Consider the following 22,904-nt stretch of genomic DNA (forward strand, 5'->3'; position numbering starts at 1 on the left):
AATGGTTTCCACACTTTGGAAATTTTCGCTTTCGTATTACATTTAATAAGTAAAACATGGAACCCCAGATGCTTCAAATTTTGTTATAATTGACTGCAATACAGTGCTTGCCTTTGTGACCTCAAAAGTATAGTGTATTATATGCACTCATGTTAAAAATAAACTTCAGATTTTGGATACTTGAACATTCTTGTCTGCCCAAGGCATCATATTGTAGGATGATTTTCACTTCACACTACTCTTGATGCACTTTTCGTCAAAGCTTAGGACAGCCATTGCTCTAGTTTGGTGAAATATTGCTGAACTAGTTTTAATTAAACCTAGTACCTTTAAAATATAGGTTGATATTTAAACTGTTTTGTCGGTTTCTGGAGTGTTAATCGGCAGGACAAAGAATCTTCTCCCCAAATAATCATTCGGTTTCGATGATCTTTCTCCTCCGATAAGCACATGATTTTGATGATAAAAGTCTCAAAGTAAGTGCGTTTTCAATGTTGTCTGAGTTCCATGTGTCATTTACTTTTTTGTAGACACCAAACATGTTCTTGTGAGTAACCCTGAGACAGTTTTACTTCCTTACGCTCTCATGTTTATTTTAAAGAACAGATGTTATTAATGCTACGGTGGAACTTACAATATTTCCTCATTTGTATTTTTTATTGAAACACTGTATTTAAAATTTTGACGCACCAGTAAATTTAATCTCTCAAGATCCTTTATGCCTTACACTTTCATTACTTTCAATGCCATGAGGTAGAGTACCTTTACCAACAATGACGATAAACTGATATTAACATATAAAAGGGCACATACTTCTCAAATCCATTTTACATCAGTGTTATCTGAAATGATGCATTAAATCTAAAATGTCTGTATGTAAGGATATTATCAATAATTCAGTGTTTCAATGTCTAAAACATCTGTCAAATTACGTAAAGGTACTGACAATATAGTATTTCCACATTTGTTGGTTGGTTTGTGGGATTAAAGGGACCAGACTGCTACGCTCATCGGTCCCTCCACATTTGTATTATAGACTGTTTGATCTGAATGAGTTTCAATAAATATTTATATTCAGGAGCGAATAGATTTTATAAGGCATCATCAAGAATTTTTTTAAATTTAAAGACGTCAATATCACTCATGTGGCATTTGAAAGACTGTATAAGACATGTGCCCGACTGCCTGAAAGACCGCCGACAGACATATGAGTTGTAGCTCAAGTGACAGACTGGAACATGCAGGGACTCCTGTCTCTGTAGCCACTGTTACAGACAAGCCAACAACCCACTGTAATGAAATTGAAGAACACCATTCTGAATAGTTGATGTTGGCCTTATTAATTATCACTTTGTTGTGTTTCAATAATGCTGTATTATTTATCACTATCAGCAACTGTTCAGAATCACATTACTTATATCATGCATGATGGACAATGATATGAATGCGAATGACTAATGTCTGATGAACTAGCATTACGTCGAGTCGATTTTTTAAATAATTTTTATACACATATTGAAGTGGAACATTTTTGTGAGACAGTTACGATTTTTTGTGTTGGACGTTTCCATAACGCCACATTATTTATGATAAGCAACAATCATAATACTTACGTTACAGCTGTAGGTTAATGATATGACTGATACTTGATGAACTACAATTTCATCAAGTCGAGACCTTAAATAATTCCGATAGATGTAGTCAAGTGGAAATTTTCGTTGGACAGTTACGACCATCGGCGTTGGATGCTTCAGTAACGCTACATTATTGATCATAATTAACAACAGTGCATAACCGTACTACTTACACAATGGATGAAGTTAAATGAAAATGAAAGCAAATGACTCATGCTTGACGAAGTGCTATTACATAGAGTTGGGACTTAAAATAATTCTGATTGACATATTCAAGTGGAACATTTTTATTGAACAGTTACAATTTTTGTTGTTGCGTGTTTTAATGAGACCTACATTATTTACCAAAATCAACCATGATTGTACTTACAATGTGGATGTAGGTTATTGATGTAACTGGTGGTTGACGAAATATTTTAAAAAATTGCTCGATGTTTCTATAAACTATTTTGGAATTTCGTTACAACGTATCCGTTAGTCAGCTCATGATTCTTGACAAAGCATTTAAGTCAGTTCAGTGAACTATAACAATTCCTTAAATGACATCAGCAATTCTGAACTTACTGACTACGCATTTTGCTTGTTGAAACAATTTCTGACTTGCAGGCATTGACAACTCGTTGGAGCAGTCACGTATCTGTACTGTGGGTCATTATGGCGTTACACTTTTAATAAACTCATGATTGTACATAGGAGTAGACATACTGCTGCTCAAGGTAAACATGGAACACTTTGTGGTACCATGTTAGCTCTCGATTCTTAATCCTTCCATTTTCATAATATTTGCGTTGTCGTGCACAGCACATAAGCCTTCTAAATTTAAGAGGCATAGTGCAGCCATTTTTTCAGTTTTCGTTCGATGTTGAGCAAGCCAGAGTGTTTGTTGTAAGCAAAGCCGGACTGACAAAGCTACGGTAGAGAAATGAACAACATCTCCATCTCCAGAAGACAATTAATGACATATCTACCAAAGCAACGATAATGATTACCATTGCCCGTGTTCACACTCGTTACCCTTTTAAATCTTTCTTCCCAACCAGATCTTCCTCTTTTCCCGGCATTTTTAGCTAGTGCAGTCTCCTCAAATTCCCTTTCCCAAGAACTCGTTATATTAGGAAACATCTATATTGTATGCCTATAAATTCTTTTCAGTAGTGCAAATACTGTCAGAATTAATTTCATTAGTTCATAGTCAGCATTATTTAGTCACAATACCACTTCAGACATTCAAATGGCGTTAACACTATTTGTCATATTCAAATAACTGTTTCTTAGGAAACAACGGTGTAAAAATGTCTTGTATTGATGAAATCGTGATCTGCTGTAAGAAATGGTCTGATGACCATAATCAGATCACGCCAAACAATAAATAAATAAATGGTCTGCAGAATATCTGAAAAAAAAACAAGGTGCTGTTGAAGGTTTATCGATTAGAAAGGCTGCTAAAGATTTTAAAATAACTTTTAGCATGCTGCAGATCTAGTTAAAGAGAGGAACTGAATCGTACCCAAGCTTAATAAAGAAATATGACATTCACCCTGCATACAAAGAAGCTCTGGCTTACTATGTTAAAACATATGATGGTACAGTGTGTTTGAAGATGTGATCCAGGAAACATGTCCTTCAACTTCTCATTAATTCTATTACTTACGAAAACGGATTACAGCGATAAAATTGCACTCATGGCGACCAATTTCCAATTAAAATTAGATGAGTTATACTTGTTCCTTCCAATTGTGGAAAAACGAATGTTTTTCCTTCTCCTTCTTGAAAATGGTCTCAGATTGATCTTATGTATTTACTGCAAATCTCTTCAACAATGCACATATAAATTTCTAGCACAGGTATTTGAGAACTTGAATTATATTGGTAATTTCACGTTTTCAAGAAAGAAGGATATATGGCCAACCAATAAAGCTCTATCTTTTCAATTTTTATTTTTTTATGTCACTGCTTATGATAAGGTAGATCATATGAAGGTATACTTTTCTATGAGTTGTTATTAAGGTGTAGACAGATTTTATCAACATCAAATGTGTAGCAAAATTCCGAAACCGTATTTAGATATGATGCTAATGCAAGTATTCTTTTCAAACAAAATAATCATAATTATACTTATATTTAGCCATCATATTAACCATGATACGACTTGTAATCCGTTCCTCGAAATGTGTAAATGAGCATGGAGTAAGATTACGTACAATTTTCTAGTTATGAGTAAAGATGATGGTTTAAGTAATAGACATTATCATATTAATTTTGATAACTATATTTCTATTTGATAGAGCAATAGAAGAAGAAAGACTGAAATTGTAATCAATGTTATAGATGTATTATAAAAATGTTAACGTGACGTATTGCTCGAATATGTTGCATGTAAGGGAAAGATGTAAACTGTGAATACAAGCTAAATGTTGTGGAAACAGAAGAGAGATAGAATGCGAAGGTAAGCTATACGTTGTAATTTTATTGCGAAAATGAAACTAATCTTTATGTTCTGTATGTATTATGAGCATGTGATTGAAAACTAATGATGTTCCATAATACATTGAGCTATGTATCTCAGTTTTTTTTGTTGTGATCTAGATCTAAGCTCGCTTGACAAAAAATTAGATAAATCGTTAAGCTTTCACAGTTGGCGCAGTGTTGGAACAGAGGGTAGAAGTCATCATTAGCAACTACAAAATTTTGTGGAATTGCGCTATCAAATACTTAGCGAGTTGCTTAACCTGGATGTGACGCACCACACAATCTTGTCAACTGACTTCCGAACCGAGACCAGGCGGTTATCAAGTCCAGGGGTGGAATTACACGGTATTAAACGAAGCGTCTAATCAATTGTTTAGGGCTCACTGATTTTTTATCTGGTTATTCTGCTTTGACTGTTTGAACCTCCACTACAGAATAATTCATCTCTCTCTTGCATTGCGTAGATATATCATGTAATAGCTTTCAGAGAGTGTTTGTGAAAGGACTTGACTGTGCAGAGATGGAAAGTATATGCATTACGAAATAAAGTTAAGCCTATTTGATGAGCCACTTTTCTAACACTTACCTTTAATTTTCTCCTTAAAATTTGGGTACTCTCAATAGGAACAAGATATCAACATGATAGAAAGACAGTATCAGGACGGTTGAAATACCAATACGATGGGAGACGGTTGTTAGTCACTTCACCAACACATGCATCAGGCAATTAATGTGAGAAAAAACGGTATTATATGAGAAGAAAGAAAGGAAATATAAGCTAATGAGCACTTGGTTCCTAGATGTTGAAGAAGCGTTTTAATGTTTATACTTCAGTAAGAAACTGTTGTTCACACTGAAGAATTACAATTATTTTTCATTCAAATTGTTTTGCTTCTTTAACAATGTATAACAAACACACAGTGTGACGCAAAACTATACATCATAGAAAAAACGGATATCAGAAACGCCTTCAATGCCCAAAAACCTGCAACGTCGAGCTATGTCCTAACGAAATCAACTAAAAATATTTTTTCTGTGACCTGTTGTACGATTAATTTATTAGCGATAAAGCACTGGAAAAACTAAGAACCATAAAATATCAGGGAGTAGCTGACGGCAGCGATTGTAGGGAAAGCATATGCAAGTCCACTTTATTGGAAGAATCCTTACGGAATGTAATTTTCTCAAGAAGCAGGTAGCTCATAGAACAATCGACAGTCTGAGACTCTTAATAAAGGAGACGGAAAAGATTCAAAGACGATAAGAACTGTGTTTTGTCGCGGATTCGTTTACCTAGACCAAGAGAGCAACAAAGTGTTCATCAGGCTCCAGTCGCAGACACTACAAAACAGGCATAGTGCGCTATGGAGAGGTTTACTGGTAAAATTTCAAGATGTGTCAGGCAACACCTTTCACATACATCCCAAGAAATGACCATCATGGGAAACTTAGATTCAAGCTCTTCGGTGGGTTCTCTATAGTCGCACTTCCCGGTCACCATCCACAAATGGAACAGGAGAGAGGAGAAATGGTAGTGGTACACAAGTACAATGTGGTTTGCGAAGTGTAGATATTGATACAGAACACGGAAGTAAATGAAGGAATCCTATGCAGTGGACGTAAAGTAGTCGTTAATGACGAGGATTTGCGTAATAAACAACTCATATTTGTTCATGTGCCTTTTTTTTCGAGATTCATTGTGCAATGAATTGACCCTAAGGTATTATATTTCTCCGATGACCTCTCTGCGTTACTTCTTCGGCAACAACTTGTGTTATGCCTTCATCGAATGCTGCATTCTCTATTCCTTCACTGGTGTTCGCTCTGCGTGATGTTTCTGAAACAAATAAATGACAAAAACGATATAACACATTTATTAATAATCGCTCCAGTTTTTTTAAATAATGACGTATAATTTAGTCGTGTGGCGGATAACATAAGAGAGCATGCTGCAAAACAATGGCTCCGAATTTTTACCTGTATTGTCAATATCGATAAAGGTATTACATGTAATGTGTATTACTCGGTCAACAATACTCACTTCGCTAACGAAAGTTGCAACCCTCTGCTTGTAGCTAATAACATGGCGGTGTGTAACGTATCTACACTCCTGGAAATGGAAAAAAGAACACATTGACACCGGTGTGTCAGACCCACCATACTTGCTCCAGACACTGCGAGAGGGCTGTACAAGCAATGATCACACGCACGGCACAGCGGACACACCAGGAACCGCGGTGTTGGCCGTGGAATGGCGCTAGCTGCGCAGCATTTGTGCACCGCCGTCGTCAGTGTCAGCCAGTTTGCCGTGGCATACGGAGCTCCATCGCAGTCTTTAACACTGGTAGCATGCCGCGACAGCGTGGACGTGAACCGTGTGTGCAGTTGACGGACTTTGAGCGAGGGCGTATAGTGGCCATGCGGGAGGACTGGTGGACGTACCGCCGAATTGCTCAACACATGGGGCGTGAGGTCTCCACAGTACATCGATGTTGTCGCCAGTGGTCGGCGGAAGGTGCACGTGCCCGTCGACCTGGGACCGGACCGCAGCGACGGATGCACGCCAAGACCGTAGGATCCTACGCAGTGCCGTAGGGGACCGCACCGCCACTTCCCAGCAAATTAGGGACACTGTTGCTCCTGGGATATCGGCGAGGACCATTCGCAACCGTCTCCATGAAGCTGGCCTACGGTCCCGCACACCGTTAGGCCGTCTTCCGCTCACGCCCCAACATCGTGCAGCCCGCCTCCAGTGGTGTCGCGACAGGCGTGAATGGAGGGACGAATGGAGACGTGTCGTCTTCAGCGATGAGAGTCGCTTCTGCCTTGGTGCCAATGATAGTCGTATGCGTGTTTGGCGCCGTGCAGGTGAGCGCCACAATCAGGACTTCATACGACCGAGGCACACAGGGCCAACACCCGGCATCATGGTGTGGGGAGCGATCTCCTACACTGGCCGTACACCTCTGGTGATCGTCGAGGGGACACTGAATAGTGCACGGTACATCCAAACCGTCATCGAACCCATCGTTCTACCATTCCTAGACCGGCAAGGGAACTTGCTGTTCCAACAAGACAATGCACGTCCGCATGTATCCCGTGCCACCCAACGTGCTCTAGAAGGTGTAAGTCAGCTACCCTGGCCAGCAAGATCTGCGGATCTGTCCCCCATTGAGCATGTTTGGGACTGGATGGAGCGTCGTCTCACGCGGTCTGCACGTCCAGCACGAACGCTGGTCCAACTGAGGCGCCAGGTGGAAATGGCATGGCAAGCCGTTCCACAGGACTACATCCAGCATCTCTACGATCGTCTCCATAGGAGAATAGCAGCGTGTATTGCTTCGAAAGGTGGATATACACTGTACTAGTGCCGACATTGTGCATGCTCTGTTGCCTGTGTCTATGTGCCTGTGGTTCTGTCAGTGTGATCATGTGATGTATCTGACCCCAGGAATGTGCCAATAAAGTTTCCCCTTCCTGGGACAATGAATTCACGGTGTTCTTATTTCAATTTCCAGGAGTGTATATCGATATGTTAGAAACTGAAAGCAGGAATTCGAAGACTTTGCCCACAGGCAGAGCATCCTGTCCTTCAGCATGGCAATGCTATATCACTCACTGCAACAATCTGTCGCATTGGGTTCACTGTTATTGATCATCCCTCAGACAATTCCGAGTTGGCCCCATCTAATTTTCATTTGTGTCGAAAACTTAAAGAAAACCTTTGAAGGTTTCATTTTAAGAGTGATAAAGCGTTGGAAGCAGAAGTGACGTTGTGGTTCCGTGAATAAAGTCAAAAGTTCTACAGTGATGCTATCAACAAGCCGTGCAGGATTAGCCGAGCGGTCTGGGGCGCTGTAATCTTGGACTGTGAGGCTGGTCCCGGCGGAGGTTCGAGTCCTCCCACGAACATGGGTGTGTGTTTGTCCTTAGAATAATTTAGGTGAAGTAGCGTTTAAGCTTAGGGACTGATGACGTTAGCAGTTAAGTCCCATAAGATTTCACACACATTTGAACATTTTTTTTTTTTGTATCAACAAACTCGTCTCTCGTCGGGAAAAATGCGTTCGTCACCGTAATGACTACATTTAGAAATAAATATGTAGGCTTGAAGAATAAAGATATAGAATGTTAATAATGTTTGTTTTACTTAAGGAGCTTTAACAGTTTTCGTGTAAAAAATTCGAAGTTATTACTTTTGATCACGCCCTCGTAGGTCTGATGCAATATCAACTTTGACTGAGATGAAAATTAACGATAATATTAGGTACCATATCGAAAGAGACGAAAGCGGAATTAGTTAATGATGTGTACTTTTAGTGTACATGTTTGGTGAAGCTTGTGTAAACTTCAGCATCTACAAACTGCACATTATATTTATGGTGTAATTCCGTAACATTTGTGCTTCTTACTATCAAAACATTTCTAGTATATGTATTTACGTTTTTCATTTGACATTCGACATTTGTAGTTGTATGATAGTGAAAATTATCCGAACTTTTCAGTTTTGAACAAAGTTTATTTTATTTGCGCGTAGCAGAAGAATGTGTCGAGTGGGAAATAAAATCACTTATGTATATTCTTCATTTTATTTTAGTAACAGAGCAATGGTGGCGGAGGGTGCCTAAAACGTTTCTGCCGTTTATTGGGAGAACTCATTTGGTGGAAGAATGACACAAACGGTTTGTCAGTTGAAAAGATAGTCTCATTCAAATAAACGACTAGTCATATCAAGAAAGACTTGAACGTGTTAACCATGACGACCTATTTTATGAATTGTGATCATTTAACCACAGTCCGACATTTACAATATATGGTAAACGCTTAAAAAGTCGAGGTATGAGTCCAGCTCTATCGACGTGAAAACGAAAAAAGTCGCCGGTTGAGCGTTTGTACTTTGTCATCGTCAAAGATTCCTACATCGACTTCTTTACTGTAATATGAATATATAAGTTATAGTCATATGACCCACCTGGATAGCACTGAGTGTTAGCACGCCGCTTCTGGGAAACGAGAATTGGTGTAACTCTGGATTGAATCCGCCTGGCGGATAAACGACGAGGGCCCTTGTGCTGGCCAACATGGATGTGGTTTCTAGACGGTTTTCCACGTCCATCTAAGAGAATACCATGCTAGTAACCACTTCCCGCCTCAGTTATACGATTCGAAAACATTTAGAAAACGTTCGCACACTTTCACATAGATAACACCAGGTGCAAACAGTTGCGTTACACAAATTCCTTCCTTGGGAGCAAAGGGGTGGCGAGAGGAAGGGCATCAGACCACTCTCTATCATTAACACTGAAAATTCCAATAGTTAACATGCCGACCCCATGCATATATAGTTGTTGTTGTTGTTGTCTTCAGTCCTGAGACTGGTTTGATGCAGCTCTCCATGCTACTCTATCCTGTGTAAGCTGCTTCATCTCCCAGTACCTACTGCAACCTACATCCTTCTGAATCTGCTTAGTGTACTCATCTCTCGGTCTCCCTCTACGATTTTTACCCTCCACGCTGCCCTCCAATGCTAAATTTGTGATCCCTTGATGCCTCAAAACATGTCCTACCAACCGATCCCTTCTTCTAGTCAAGTTGTGCCACAAACTTCTCTTCTCCCCAATCCTATTCAATACCTCCTCATTAGTTACGTGATCTATCCACCTTATCTTCAGTATTCTTCTGTAGCACCACATTTCGAAAGCTTCTATTCTCCCAGAAGTTAAATAAATTGAGTTACTTAAAATTAAATACACTGATCTTCTTGTTTCATTACTTACCGGGTGGTGGTTCATTCCACGGCTGCTCTTCGTCGGTGCTAAACACAGCGTAGATTAAGTACGATACGGTGGACACCGCAGCTGACAGGTAGAAGACGGCATTCCAACCAGCGCGCGTTTGCTGTGGATTAAAAACAAGATCATGCATGGCGCACAATAAAAATTTCAGTGTGGGAAACAGGGTGCTAGGATCACTGTTGTTTCGTGTCCCTCAATAATTCAAAATGTTATGAAACGCATTTATCAGTTACTGACAAGTAATACATCTGAAATACGGACATGCAAGTAACCAAAACGGGGTCCATTTGAAAAACTTGCACTTGGAAGTAAATCATACCTACATTTCTGAGGCTCTCCCTGAAGGATCAGCTTTATGACTTGCGTATTCTGCGAAGGTCTTAAGTACGTCAGCTGATGACTATGAGGGTGTTGCGGTACAGACGAAGTGAGAACATTCTGGACAATGTGTTCCAATTGCAGCCCAGGTGTGGAGTTCGAGTCGGTGTGTCAGCCTGCCTCCATGCCGCAGTCTTTGCTTGGACACCGCCGACTGTGCCAAGCATAGTCGCTATGGCCCTCAGCTAGGTCATCTCTAGTCTCAGCTGGCCTCTGGTGCCACTCAGCATCTAGCAGCGCGCTGACTCCCAGCGTCACGTTTAACCTTCAGGGGCATTTGCTACGCTGATACGTAGACACGTGGGCCAAAGGCATGTTGCGCTGCTGGACAAGGGCTCGCACGTGTATCAGGCATAGCTTGCTGGAGCAATAAACGCCGTCTGTCTTGCTGCACCAACCTTCACCCCCAAAAGATTTGTGTTACTCTCGCAATCCGCCGAAACCACATTGCCCATGTGGGAGAACCGAACGCCATCCTGATAAATAGGAAGAATGACTGATCTACCACTCACTGTAAAGGTCGACGCTTCCCAGGACCCTACAAAGGAGAGAATAGATAGGATGAAACCCGCTGATGCTGTGATAGAACGACGTTGCCCGTGAATACAAAGGTTTCAACCAATGGATAACCCACCATCACAATTCCATGAGCTACAGCAGATGAATTTATCATTTAACTCTGGATATTTGCATACAATCTGATAATCAGAAATTTTACGCCACTATGCTTCTACCTGTTTCGAGTCAAACTCTAATGCAGACAGTTTCACGCGCCAAGAGGATTCTAAGCAGCTGACTATCATCTGGCGTTAGTAACTTGCTTATTAATAATAGTCATGCTGTAACTGTTGGTCGGTAATATTTACTGACAAACCTAACGCTAGCCTGCGCACTTACGGCTATCCTGGGAGCCGTTTTTTAGATTATTGATTGATCACCGATGCTTCGGTTCCCGATTGTGCTCAGGAAACGTACGGACTGATTACGCGAATAATTGATCTTTTGACCCAGATTGCTTTCACGCAATTAGAGTCTTCGATGAAAATACCTAAGGGACCTATTTGAATATAAAAATGGAAATGAAAGCAAATTCGTGGAATTTCGTAAGAGAAAGATTAACAGATCGGAAGTTGAACACATTAGTGGTCTCCCAAATACAACAGTGACCCCACGATTTAGAGCGAACCTGTAACAAAGCTCATATACAATATGAACATAATTTTTGGTTAGTGAAAGAAAAGAATAAGAAGAAAATTGCTGCACCTTAAAATATTAATATATTTTGAACATGTTGGCTGTAAAGTTCTACACATTGACAAATCCAAAATAAATGCATGAATTAATCTGATATTTCTTTTGTAAATGGCGCAGTCCAATAATCGCAGTCCAATAAGCATTGTTGCCATGGTAGATGGCGCTGATGAGTGAAAGTTCGTTTTATGACGTGCCTTGTGTTTCTAGTGCGTTGAAGGGTGTGTGATTAACACAGCGTAGTGTAAATAGGAGAATGATCCTGTATTCATGCCACAACACTGAAAGTCAGTTACCTGCATAAAAATCATCGATTCACTGTGGAGAGATACTAATGACAGCAGAATGTGGACATCTGAAGAGCCTCACAGTTTCTGTGATACACTTTCAGCCTACAGGAATTCGGAAGGTGCGTTTTGTCTGCTGGCTTAAATCAGCACTTTGTACCATTCTCTACTCATTTCTACTGCGTACAGGAAAATGTTCGTTGTAATGACCAAGGCGGACTCATTTCCATAAAATGATATTGTTGTTGTTGTTGTTGTCTTCAGTCCTGAGACTGGTTTGATGCAGCTCTCCATGCTACTCTATCCTGTGCAAGCTGCTTCATCTCCCAGTACCTACTGCAACCCACATCCTTCTGAATCTGCTTAGTGTACTCATCTCTCGGTCTCCCTCTACGATTTTTACCCTCCACGCTGCCCTCCAATGCTAAATTTGTGATCCCTTGATGCCTCAAAACATGTCCTACCAACCGATCCCTTCTTCTAGTCAAGTTGTGCCACAAACTTCTCTTCTCTCCAATCCTATTCAACACCTCCTCATTAGTTATGTGATCTACCCATCTAATCTTCAGCATTCTTCTGTAGCACCACATTTCAAAAGCTTCTATTCTCTTCTTGTCCAAACTAGTTATCGTCCATGTTTCACTTCCATACATGGCTACACTCCAAACAAATACTTTCAGAAACGACTTCCTGATACATAAATCTATATTCGATGTTAACAAATTTCTCTTCTTCAGAAACGCTTTCCTTGCCATTGCCAGTCTACATTTTATATCCTCCCTACTTCGACCATCATCAGTTATTTTACTTCCTAAATAGCAAAACTCCTTCACTACTTTAAGTGTCTCATTTCCTAATCTAATTCCCTCAGCATCACCCGATTTAATTTGACTACATTCCATTATCCTAGTTTTGCTTTTGTTGATGTTCATCTTATATCCTCTTTTCAAGACACTGTCCATTCCGTTCAACTGCTCTTCCAAGTCCTTTGCCGTCTCTGACAGAATTACAATGTCATCGGCGAACCTCAAAGTTTTTACTTCGTCTCCATGAATTTTAATACCTATTCCAATTTTTTCTTTTGTTTCCTTTACTGCTTGCTCAATATACAGATTGAATAACATCGGGGAGAGGCTACAACCCTGTCTCACTCCTTTCCCAACCACTGCTTCCCTTTCATGCCCCTCGACTCTTATTACTGCCATCTGGTTTCTGTACAAATTATAAATAGCCTTTCGCTCCCTGTATTTTACCCCTGCCACCTTTAGAATTTGAAAAAGAGTATTCCAGTTAACATTGTCAAAAGCTTTCTCTAAGTCTACAAATGCTAGAAACGTAGGTTTGCCTTTTCTTAATCTTTCTTCTAAGATAAGTCGTAAGGTTAGTATTGCCTCACGTGTTCCAACATTTCTACGGAATCCAAACTGATCCTCCCCGAGGTCTGCATCTACCAGTTTTTCCATTCGTCTGTAAAGAATTCGCGTTAGTATTTTGCAGCCGTGGCTTATTAAACTGATAGTTCGGTAATTTTCACATCTGTCAGCACCTGCTTTTTTTGGGATTGGAATTATTATATTCTTCTTGAAGTCTGAGGGTATTTCGCCTGTCTCATACATCTTGCTCACCAGCTGGTAGAGTTTTGTCAGGACTGGTTCTCCCAAGGCCGTCAGTAGTTCTAATGGAATGTTGTCTACTCCAGGGGCCTTGTTTCGACTCAGGTCTCTCAGCGCTCCGTCAAACTCTTCACGCAGTATCGCATCTCCCATTTCATCTTCATCTACATCTTCTTCCATTTCCATAATATTGTCCTCAAGTACATCGCCCTTGTATAAACCTTCTATATACTCCTTCCACCTTTCTGCCTTCCCTTCTTTGCTTAGAACTGGGCTGCCATTTGAGCTCTTGATATTCATACACATGGTTCTCTTCTCTCCAAAGGTCTCTTTAATTTTCCTGTAAGCAGTATCTATCTTACCCCTAGTGAGATAAGCTTCTACATCCTTACATTTGTCCTCTAACCATCCCTGTTTAGCCATTTTGCACTTCCTGTCGATCTCATTTTTGAGACGTTTGTATTCCTTTTTGCCTGCTTCATTTACTGCATTTTTATATTTTCTCCTTTCATCAATTAAATTCAATATTTCTTCTGTTACCCTAGGGTTTCTAGCAGCCCTCGACTTTGTACCTACTTTATCCTCTGCTGCCTTCACTACTTCATCCCTCAGAGCTACCCATTCTTCTTCTACTGTATTTCTTTCCCCTATTCCTGTCAATTGTTCCCTTATGCTCTCCCTGAAACTCTGTACAACCTCTGGTTCTTTCAGTTTATCCAGGTCCCATCTCCTTAATTTCCCACATTTTTGCAGTTTCTTCAGTTTTAATCTACATTTCATAACCAATAGATTGTGGTCAGAGTCCACATCTGCCCCTGGAAATGTCTTACAACTTAAAACCTGGTTCCTAAATCTTTGTCTTACCATTATATAATCTATCTGATACCTTTTAGTATCTCCAGGGTTCTTCCACGTATACAACCTTCTTTCATGATTCTTAAACCAAGTGTTAGCTATGATTAAGTTGTGCTCTGTGCAAAATTCTACTAGGCGGCTTCCTCTTTCATTTCTTAGCCCCAATCCATACTCACCTACTATGTTTCCTTTTCTCCCTTTTCCTACACTCGAATTCCAGTCACCCATTACTATTAAATTTTCGTCTCCCTTCACTATCTGAATAATTTCTTTTATTTCATTGTACATTTCTTCAATTTCTTCATCATCTGCAGAGCTAGTTGGCATATAAACTTGTACTACTGTAGTAGGTGTGGGCTTCGTGTCTATCTTGGCCACAACAATGCGTTCACTGTGCTGTTTGTAGTAGCTTACCCGCATTCCTATTTTCCTATTCATTATTAAACCTACTCCTGCATTACCCCTATTTGATCTTGTGTTTATAACCCTGCAGTCACCTGACCAGAAGTCCTGTTCCTCCTGCCACCGAACTTCACTAATTACCACTATATCTAGCTTCAACCTATCCATTTCCTTTTTTAAATTTTCTAACCTACCTGCCCGATTAAGGGATCTGACATTCCACGCTCCGATCCGTAGAACGCCAGTTTTCTTTCTCCTGATAACGACATCCTCCTGAGTAGTCCCCTCCCGGAGATCCGAATGGGGGACTATTTTACCTCCGGAATATTTTACCCAAGAGGATGCCATCATCATTTAATCATACAGTAAAGCTGCATGTCCTCGGGAAAAAGTACGACTGTAGTTTCCCCTTGCTTTCAGCCGTTCGCAGTACCAGCACAGCAAGGCCGTTTTGGTTAATGTTGCAAGGCCAGATCAGACAATCATCCAGACTGTTGCCCCTGCAACTACTGAAAAGGCTGCTGCCCCTCTTCAGGAACCACACGTTTGTCTGGCCTCTCAACAGATACCCCTCCGTTGTGGTTGCACCTACGGTACGGCCATCTGTATCGCTGAGGCACGCAAGCCTCCCCACCAACGGCAAGGTCCATGGTTCATGGGCGGAGGAAAATGATATTATGACTGCTCTTTTGTGTAAATGCAGATTTGAAACATCACACTGAGACTGAAGGTGGAACGTGCAGCTGTCGCCTGACAGCATGAATTTAAATTTTAGAAGAAATTGTTAGCAATACTCTTGCATAACTTGCAATGCACATTACATACGAAATATTTAATAGGAGTTACGAAATAATAGAAGTAACTGAGCGGTTCATAAATAATGAAAAAGTTTCAGTGCTGGGCGCAGCTTAAGAGAACGAGTCGATATCTGGTTTCATTTTCCTCCAACTGGGTTTATTGTTTATAAAATAAACAAAAGTTATGATTTAACTTTACACTGATGAACCTTGTGAGTTAGAAACGTTATGGTCTCATATATGGTATACATAGGGAACCAACATTATGACTTGTATATACCAGTGCTTAGCGTATATGTGCAGTAATTCCACTCAGCATAAGGTTCGAGAAACTGTTCAAGACTTTTTGAACCACAGGTTGTCGACAGTATCATAGTGTGAAGTCTGAGTCACCTGAGGTTAGAGCTTTTTTTGTGCTGATACACTCTGCGCTCTGTCAGTCACACGAATCTCAAGAATTCATTTTCTGCGCTTAATCCGGCGGCTATGACCGAGCGGTTCTAGGCGCTTCAGACTGGAACTGCGCGACCGCTACGGTCGCAGGTTAGAATCCTACCTCGGGCGTGGATGTGTGTGATGTCGATAGGTTAGTTATGTTTAAGTAGTTCTAAGTTCTAGGGGACTGATGACCTCAGATGTTAAGTCCCATGGTGCTCAGAGCCATCTGCGCTTAAAAATTGATATCGGCTCCACAATGAGCTGACGAAAGTCACGGAACAGCGAATTGCACATATACACATAGCGCTAGTATCGCGTACGCAAGGTATAAACGGCATTGCATTGGCGGAGCTGTCATTTGTACTCAGGTGATTCTTGTGAAATGATATCCGACATGATTATCACCGCACGAAGGGAATTAACAGACTTTGAACGCGGAGTGATAGTTGGAGCTAGACGCATAGGACACTCCTCTTCTCGGAAATCGTTGGCAAATTCAATATTCTGAGGTCCACAGTGTCAAGAATGTGCATAGAATACCAAGCGTAACGTTTGACCATCGACAACGCAGTGGCCGACGGCCTTCATTTAACGACCGAGAGCAGCGGCGTTTGTGAGTGCTGACAGACAAGCAACACTGTGCGAAATAACCGCAGAAATTAATTTGTGATGTACGACGAACGTATCCATTAAGACAGTGCGGTGAAATTTGCCGTTTATGGGCTATGGCAGCAAACGACCGCGAGTGCTTGTGCTTACAGCACGACATCCTTGTAGAGTCGTGAATAACTAATGTATGCTGTAGTACGGCAGTACTGTATAAGCTCTTTCCCACATTACACAATGAACTATTGATTCACTCTTAACATTTGCATTCCTTTTCCGCATTGGGCACTTTCCTCTTTATAAAAAAACTTGACGTATAAAAGTGTATTGAATGAGTCGGGGATGAACTACGGTACCTGTACAATTTTGTGTAAATTTCCGAATTAAATACGTTCCGCTTTGATCAATGTTTACTGTCATGTGTGTTATATGAAGCTGATATATGTAATTTGGCGTCAGTTAGTTAGTTTTTCTTCTCTGTAACATATTAATGTTCTTTTCTCGCTAATTTCTTCTAGTAATTGGTCTGTGGATTTTCTTTCAGTCCTGGATGTTTTTATCGCTCTTCACCCTCTATCCACGTCTTTTTTGCTTCTAACTGACTATTTTCTTGCTGCCCCGTGTCTTTCGACTTGCCCAAATAAAGAAATCTAAAAGTCAAATCCGGTGAACTGGTCAGCCAACATACAGATCTCCTGAGTCCAATCTAACATTTTCAAAACTGTCGGTGAAGACAAGTCATAGTGCGTCGTACACTATGCACTAGATAATCACAACTGCTGATAGCGAATGTTCTTCTAGTCTGCAGAGTAACGTGAAGTAAATATCGTTATTTCCCTGCTTGCATTTTGCTGCGTTTCCCGAGAAAATATTTTGAGTCCATTCTTTTATAGCGCAATAAGCAGTTACAGGAATCGTGCACTTGGATATGTTCGAGATCTGACTTTCTGCGTCTGCACCTGTACTCGCAGACCCTCGTGACGTGCATGGGAGACGGTACGTCCCATTGTACAAGTTATTAGGGTTTCTTCCCGTCCCATTCACGTATGGAGCGCGACATGGATGATTGTTTGAATGCCTCTATGCGTGCAGTAATTAATATAATTTTATCCTCACGATCCATACGTGAGCGATACATAGGAGTTGCAGTATATTCCTAGACTCATCATTTAAAACCGGTTCCTGAAACTTTGCAAGTAGGCTTTATCGGGAGAGTTGACGTCTATCTTCAAAAGTCTGCCAGTTCGGTATCTTCAGCATCCCTGTGACACCCTCCTACGGATCAGACAAACCTGTGACCATTCGTGCTGTTATTCTCTGCATAAGTTCAACATTTAGTTGAATATTCTCTGTTAGTGGTATTTGGTATAGGTCTCACACACTTTGGCAATATTGTGGAATGGGTCGACGAGTGATTTGTATGCAATCTTCTTTTTAGACTGATAGCATTTCCCCAGTATTCTACCAAGAAACCGAAGTCTACCACCTGCTTAACCCACGCCGCAGCCTATGTGATCATTCAATTTCATTTCCCAATAAAGTGTTACACTCAGCTATTTACATTATTTACATACATCAAAAAAAGTTTTCCATTAAACCCGGTCCCTAGAGCTCCTGAAGATAGACGTTGACTGTGAATATTGCTTCACAGACATAGTCCATTGGACTATAGAGCAGCGCCTGTTAGACGGACGGGGTCAGAAAGCCGATCAGTTCCAGTCATTCCACCAGGAAGGAGGTACACGGCTCGTGTTGTCTGTAGTTCAACCATGCCTAGACGATCAATACCGCGGTTCGATCGCACCCGCATTGTTACTTTGTGCCAGCAAGGGCTCTCAACAATGGGAGAGTCCAGGAGTCTCGGAGTGATCCAAAAGGATGTTGTTCGGACATGGAAGACATACAGAGTGACAGGAATTGTCGATGACATACCTCGCTCAGGCCGCCCAAGGGCTACTACTGCAGTGGATGACCGCTACCTACGGATTATGGCTCGGAGGAACCCTGACAGCAACACCACCATGTTGAATAATGCTTTTAGTGCAGCCGCAGGACGTCGTGTTACGACTCAAACTATGCGCAGTAGGCTGCATGATGTGCAACTTCACACCCGACGTCCATAGCGAGGTCCATCTTTGCAACCACGACACCATGCAGCGGAGTACAGATGGGCCCAACAACAGGATTGGCATCATGTTCTCTTCACCGATGAGGGTCGAATATGCCTTGAATCAGACAATCGCCGGAGACGTGTTTGGAGGTAACCCGGTCAGGCCGAAAGCTTTAGACACACTGTCCAACGAGTGCCGCAAGGTGGAGATTCAATGTTGTTTGGGGTGGCCTTATGTGGGTCCGACATACGCTGCTGGTGGTCATGGAAGGCGCCGTAACGGCTGTACGATACGTGACTGCCATCCTCCGACCGATAGTGCAGACATATCAACAGCATACTGGTGAGGCATTCGTCTTCATGGACTACAATTTGCGCCGCCATCGTGCACATCTTGTGAATGCAAAAGGGCAACAAGAGATTAAAAAGTCAACGTACTTTTATCATTTCATTGAGTTTTACAACTGTATTTAGTAACGTATCAGGGCATTTTTTAGTGTGAAGAATGTTCCAGTACAAGCTGGATCTGAAACGTTCGGTGAGTGATTCCACAAAATAAAAGAATCAAGAGATGCAAACAAAATATCTTTACTCTCCTTCAAAGTAATCACCATTAGCTACAACACATTACTCACATTGGTTGGAATCTGCCAGGAAAACTTCTCGCGGAATGCTCGAAGCACCGTGGTCACGCACTGTTGGATATCCGTAACGTCTGTGAGCTCATTCTGCTCGCTCGACACAACGTGAATGTTTTTCAACATCCTTCTTATTTTCCATATTTGGGCACTGGCAGGCTTATTTTTGCTTCCCCATCGTAAATTAGCCCTGAAAGTCTTATGCTTCGCAGATTGCACGTGATCACGGCCCTTCGAGCGATTCCACAAGAGGGGTTTGCTGGTAGTTTCAAACAGCTTTAGAAGAGATGTCGGAAGAGTGCTGTATCTGATATGATTTACCGAACTTTTCAGACACTTATATAATTTTCAAAAAATTTTTGTGTCCGACACTACCCGACCTTCCCCTACATGAAACATTTGCTCCTAGATGTAACTGTAAAAAGTACTCCGCAGAAGCATGTGCTTGCATGTGAAACGTATATCCTTGTAAAACCGAAGGTTCTTTCAGAAATAGAAACTCTGCAGTCCTAAGCGTCACTTAAAATGCATCCCAGGTTTCTCTCTCCTTTCATCTAGAATACAAGGTTCATTCAATAAATAAGTGGAAAAACTGTATAAAAAATATAATACTTCAGTAAAGTTTATCTTTCTTTGGTTTTTCATGGTGGTGTCCTAGAACTAAACTCATGTTTATAAAAAACAGAACACCCTGAACAACTATGGAAAGGACGTTCATTATCACAGGACATGTACATTACTATGTTCTGCACAAATGATTAGCATCTGAACCACGTCGGTCCGCGGGTTCGAGATCAACATCGATGTAACGACGCAACGCCGCCTACCTGTAAAATGTGCCTGCGGCTCTCGGTGCCGGCCGCTGTGGCCGAGCGGTTCTAGGCGCTTCAGTCCAGAACCGCGCGACTTCTACAGTCGCAGGTTCGAATCTTGCCTACTGCATCGATGTGTGTGATGTCCTTAGGTTAGTTAGTTTTAATTAGTTCTAAGTTCTAGGGGACTGATGACCTCAGATGTTAAGTCCGATAGTGCTCAGAGCCATTTGAACCTTTTGCGGCTCTCGGTGTCGCTATAAACCTAAGGTAACGGATCAGTGTGACTTGAGCAGACGTGCAGGGTACCTGCCAGACGTAAGCGCGAACCTGACCGTCAAATCAGTGAGGTTGAAAGAGGGCGCATTAATGGCATGAGAGAATGTGATGCATCCATCCGGAAAATTGCTGCTCGTGTGGGACGAAATGTTTCGGCAGTGCAACAGGTGTGTGCAGAATTGAAGGCCTTAGAACACGTCGAGATGGGTTAAGTCGCACCACCCAGACTCCACCCCCCCCCCCCCCCTCCTCAAGAAGGTCGACACCTCATAGGAATGGCATCGCTGGACAGATCTGCGTCCTCCTCAGAACAGGTGCAACGCTGGCACAGTGCAACCCATTGTACCCTGTCAGGGCTGAGAATACGTCGCTGTTTACTACGGTATGGGTTATGTGCGCGTCGTACACTTCTCTGCCTACCTTTGACGAACGTGCAGATACATGATAGCTGGTAATGGTGTGTGGAACGTCATCACTGGGGGCTGGGATGGCATCAGATTGTGGTTTCGGACGAATGTAAGTTCTGTATGTTTGAAAGTGGTGGCCGCATTTCGGTCCCCGCAGGCAGGGGGAGCGGCATCACAGTTACTGCATTCGCACAAGGCAACTCAAGGCCTTATGTTGTGGGGTGCCACTGGGCGCATCCACAAATCACAGTTTGTATGCGTCCAGGGCACTGTGACCAGTGTGACCTACGTGAATGACATCCTGAAACCTGTAACCATACCCTCTCAGCACGTCACTCGAGACGCAATTTTTCAACCAGACAGTGCATGACCACATGGTGCTGCACGAACACGTGCCATCTGCCCTGGCCCGTCAAATCATCAGACCTGTCGCCAATCGAAAATGTGTGGCATATGGTGAAACGAGGGGTACAGTGCTGTGACCCAATATCAACCAACAGAGGTGAACTTTGGAAACAGGTGAAAGATGTTTGTATGTATGTACCACAGGACTCCATTCGCGCTTCATACGCTTCGATGACATCACGCACGGAACAAGCTATGAGGGCCCACGGCGGACCCTGTGCGAACTAGGCAGCAGGACACATACTGAACCGAGTTGACTGAAATGCTAATCATTTCTACAGAACATACTAATGTACATGGCCTGTAAATATGAACGTCCCATCTCTAGTTGTTCAAGGTGTTTCGTTTTTTCTGAACATCAGTGTATTATCAGATAGGCCTGGCACGCCTGTCTCGCGAACAGAATGATGGGAATCAGTGAAACAAAATGGCAGCACCTTTGCACGTTTTCACCAACATGAAGCAGCAGAGTGTCGTTAGATTTCTGTTAGCTGAAGGGTTGAAACCAATCGCAACTCATCGTCTGGTGTAAGTGCAAAATGATGAAAGTTATATGAGCCAAACACAAGTGTACGAGCGGGCAGATAAATTCATATGGAGTGTAAGAAGTACCGGTACTAACGATTCGTCACGCCCAGAACGCTCTGTCTGTGCAGTCACGGAGAACAACATTGCGAGAATTGAAGAATCGATACGGGAAAATAGGCATATTGCGGTTAGTGATATTGCAGCAACAACTAATCTTGCATCAGCTATCATATTGTTCAGGACGTATTGATGTTCAACAAAGTATGTGAGAGGTGGGTAGGTACAATCAGAAATGAAAGAAAAGCTCTTGGACGTGTGCGGGGAGCTTTTGCGAGAGTACGAGGGTGAAGGGGAGGCATTTTTCACCGTATTGTAACGGGAGATTATTAAGACCAGCCAGCAGTGCGTAACGGTTAATCAAACGACCCTAAGAACTCTGCACGTGGAATTAAGAAGCTTGTCCAGCGCTGGCTTAAGTGTATTGAACTAGAGGATAATTACGTTGAAGAATTAATAAGTGTCGTTTTTTTAAAGAATCTGTTAAGAGATTGGAACACATTTCCGGCCTTTTGTTGAGTGACCTTTGCATATAGCCTAATGAATCATTTTGAAATGCTGCGTGTATTGTCCCTAAAAGAGCTATAGCAACTTACGTTTGTGTTGGTGAATACACCGACGATGTAAGGGACTGCGATGCCCGTCAGATTGGCGAACATGTTGACGATGCCGACGATGGTGCCTGCGTAGTTGGGGGCGATTGCCTGCATGTTGAGGTAGGAGCTCGTGAAGTCGGTGGCGGTGCAGAAGCCACTGAGCGCCAACATTGCAATGATGACGGTGCTGTCGCAACCCACCAGCGCTACGATGATCATTGTAGCGGCTGGCACCAGAGTACCTGCACACGAATTGTTTTGATTACACAGCTGCAAGTAACTCTGGCTTTGAAAACTGAGAATGAAATGAAACACGTTTTGTCAGTATAGATTCTAAGCGTCATGACATGAAATTGAAGACAGGATGGATTTGTAATTGTGAGTTTCCCCATACGCAATTAGCACGCTGTTCCACAAAGAACCACCTGCAGTTACTGGAGGACAGTGACGAATAAATTGATGACCAAACACATCTCAATGTATACGTTGGGAGATGTTTTAGACCAAGGAAGGAATTATAAAAAGTATTGTCACATGCAGCTCCAGG

The 22,904-nt window shown here is 41.9% G+C and overlaps 1 protein-coding gene across 3 annotated transcripts in view; it reads right to left on the reverse strand.

Moving 5' to 3' along the window:
* Positions 1-4,900: 4,900 nt before the first annotated feature.
* The window catches only part of LOC126355391 (sialin-like), an 84,698-nt gene continuing 66,694 nt past the window's right edge, over positions 4,901-22,904 (reverse strand). For all 3 annotated transcript variants that reach the window (XM_050005686.1, XM_050005688.1, XM_050005687.1), the window contains exons 8-10: positions 22,358-22,599; positions 9,881-10,001; positions 4,901-5,940 (exon numbers count right to left, since the gene is read on the reverse strand). In XM_050005686.1, coding sequence (XP_049861643.1) covers positions 5,819-5,940; positions 9,881-10,001; positions 22,358-22,599 — 485 coding nt within the window. In that variant the 3' untranslated portion in view covers positions 4,901-5,818. The remainder of the gene's footprint in view (positions 5,941-9,880; positions 10,002-22,357; positions 22,600-22,904) is intronic.

This window comes from Schistocerca gregaria, chromosome 3 (genome assembly GCF_023897955.1).
Source record: "Schistocerca gregaria isolate iqSchGreg1 chromosome 3, iqSchGreg1.2, whole genome shotgun sequence".
Lineage (NCBI taxonomy): Eukaryota > Metazoa > Arthropoda > Insecta > Orthoptera > Acrididae > Schistocerca > Schistocerca gregaria.